Genomic DNA, 1,752 nt, shown 5'->3' on the forward strand with positions numbered 1-1,752 from the left:
TGTTTATTGCTTATGCGGATAGTGATCGGCCCACAGGAAGGTTATTATTTGGCCAAGTAACAAACATACCTGTGGTAATAAATATGTGACAATTATCAAGAATTCTCCATGTAATTCATAGTCGGCCCACAGGAAGGCTATGATTTGACAAGACTTATTGTCAATGTTTGATTACTACATTAAGAGTACCACTTACAAGTTGATATTTTTGTCCACAGACTAAATATTAATGTTGTGCTAGGTATCTTATAATAAACTCATTTTACTTTGGATTATTTGTCAATATCAAGTATGTAATTTATTTATGATGGTGTTTGAATATATATATATGATATGACATGTTATTAGTATGTAATCTTATTTTGTTCTCTGGAGACAGTTTCTGCTACCGCTGCCAATTATGTTGCTCAAGTGAATTCGCTTCCAATGCTTAATGGGGAAAATTTCAAGATGTGGAAATTGTTCTCGGCTGCATGGATCTCGACAATGCGCTAAGGACTGAGAAACCCACTTCCACTCAGGAAAATCCAAACACGGATAAAATTGAGAAGTGGGAACGCTCAAATCGAATGTGTTTGATGATCATGAAATGTTCCGTTCCGGAGGCGTTTAGGGGCTCGATTGTTGAGACTACTAATGCCAAGTTGTTTCTTAAGGAACTCGAGCAATACTTTGCTCGAAATGAAAAGGCTGAAATTGGTCAAACCTTGTCCAAACTCATAAACATGAGGTATAAAGGAAAGGGAAACATAAGGGAGTACATTATGGAAATGTCTAATCTTGCTAGAAAACTAAAGGCATTAAAGTTAGAGCTGCCCTCTGAGTTGCTCATGTACTTAGTTATTATCTCTCTTCCTGCACAATACGGTCAATTTGTGGTGAGTTATAACACTCAAAAGGAAAAATGGACTCTTAATGAGCTCATTTCTCACTGCGTGCAAGAGGAAGAGAGGTTACAGCGAGAGAAGACTGATAGTGCTACTTGGCAGCAACCTCTCAAGACAAGAAGAGAAAGAGAGCTAAGGATAATGCAGATGCTTTGCCAAAGAAGCAAAAGAAGCAGGATCAGGAATTCACCTGCTTCTTTTGTAAGAAATCTGGACACATGAAGAAAGAGTGTTCCAAATACAAGGCATGGCGCGAAAAGATGGGTATGACTCTCACTTTAGTTTGTTCTGAAATTAATTTAGCTACTGTACCTATTGATACTTGGTGGGTAGATTCTGGTGCTACTACTCACATTAGTATGTCTATGCAGGGTTCTCTTTGGAGCCGACCGCCAAGTGATGTTGAGAGATACATCTTTGTGGGCGATGGCAAAAGGTTGCAGTTCAAGCTATTGGGAATTTTAGATTATTGTTAAAAACTGGTGTTTATTTGGATTTGATTGAGACATTTGTTGCACCGTCATTTAGACGAAATTTAATTTCTATTTCTAGTTTGGACAAATCTGGTTATTCTTGTTCATTTGGAAATAAAAAATTTTGTCTTTCGCTTAATTCAAATATTGTTGGTACTAGTTCTTTGATTGATAATCTTTACATGCTTGATACTGTTTCTACTGATAATGAAATATTGCACTCGAGTGCAAATGGTACAAAGCGAAAGTTAAAAGAGAATTCTGCCATTTTGTGGCACAAGCGTTTAGGTCATATCTCTAAACAGAGAATTCAGAGGCTTGTGACTGATAGAATTCTTGAACCCCTTGATCTGGATGATTTTGAGGTGTGCATTGAATGCATAAAGGGGAAA

The 1,752-nt window shown here is 37.2% G+C and overlaps 1 protein-coding gene across 1 annotated transcript; it reads left to right on the top strand.

Annotated features, from left to right (window-relative positions):
- Positions 1 to 473: 473 nt before the first annotated feature.
- On the top strand, positions 474 to 1,352 carry LOC133307900 (uncharacterized). The gene is made up of 2 exons (XM_061508464.1): positions 474 to 730; positions 1,259 to 1,352. The coding sequence occupies exons 1-2, from the start codon at positions 474 to 476 to the stop codon at positions 1,350 to 1,352; spliced, it is 351 nt and encodes a 116-aa protein (XP_061364448.1).
- The last annotated feature ends 400 nt before the right edge of the window (positions 1,353 to 1,752 follow it).

The sequence above is a fragment of the Gastrolobium bilobum genome, unplaced genomic scaffold (genome assembly GCF_033153095.1).
Source record: "Gastrolobium bilobum isolate Gb01-03AN ecotype WA unplaced genomic scaffold, APGP_CSIRO_Gbil_v1 utg18130, whole genome shotgun sequence".
NCBI classification, from domain to species: domain Eukaryota; kingdom Viridiplantae; phylum Streptophyta; class Magnoliopsida; order Fabales; family Fabaceae; genus Gastrolobium; species Gastrolobium bilobum.

Bases quoted from the DNA above. Each gene is read 5' to 3' on its own strand.
- LOC133307900 (XM_061508464.1), top strand. From the start codon at position 474: ATGGATCTCGACAATGCGCTAAGGACTGAGAAACCCACTTCCACTCAG. The intron at 731-1,258 runs GTATAAAGGAAA...ATGTCTATGCAG, and splicing joins TCCAAACTCATAAACATGAG to GGTTCTCTTTGGAGCCGACC.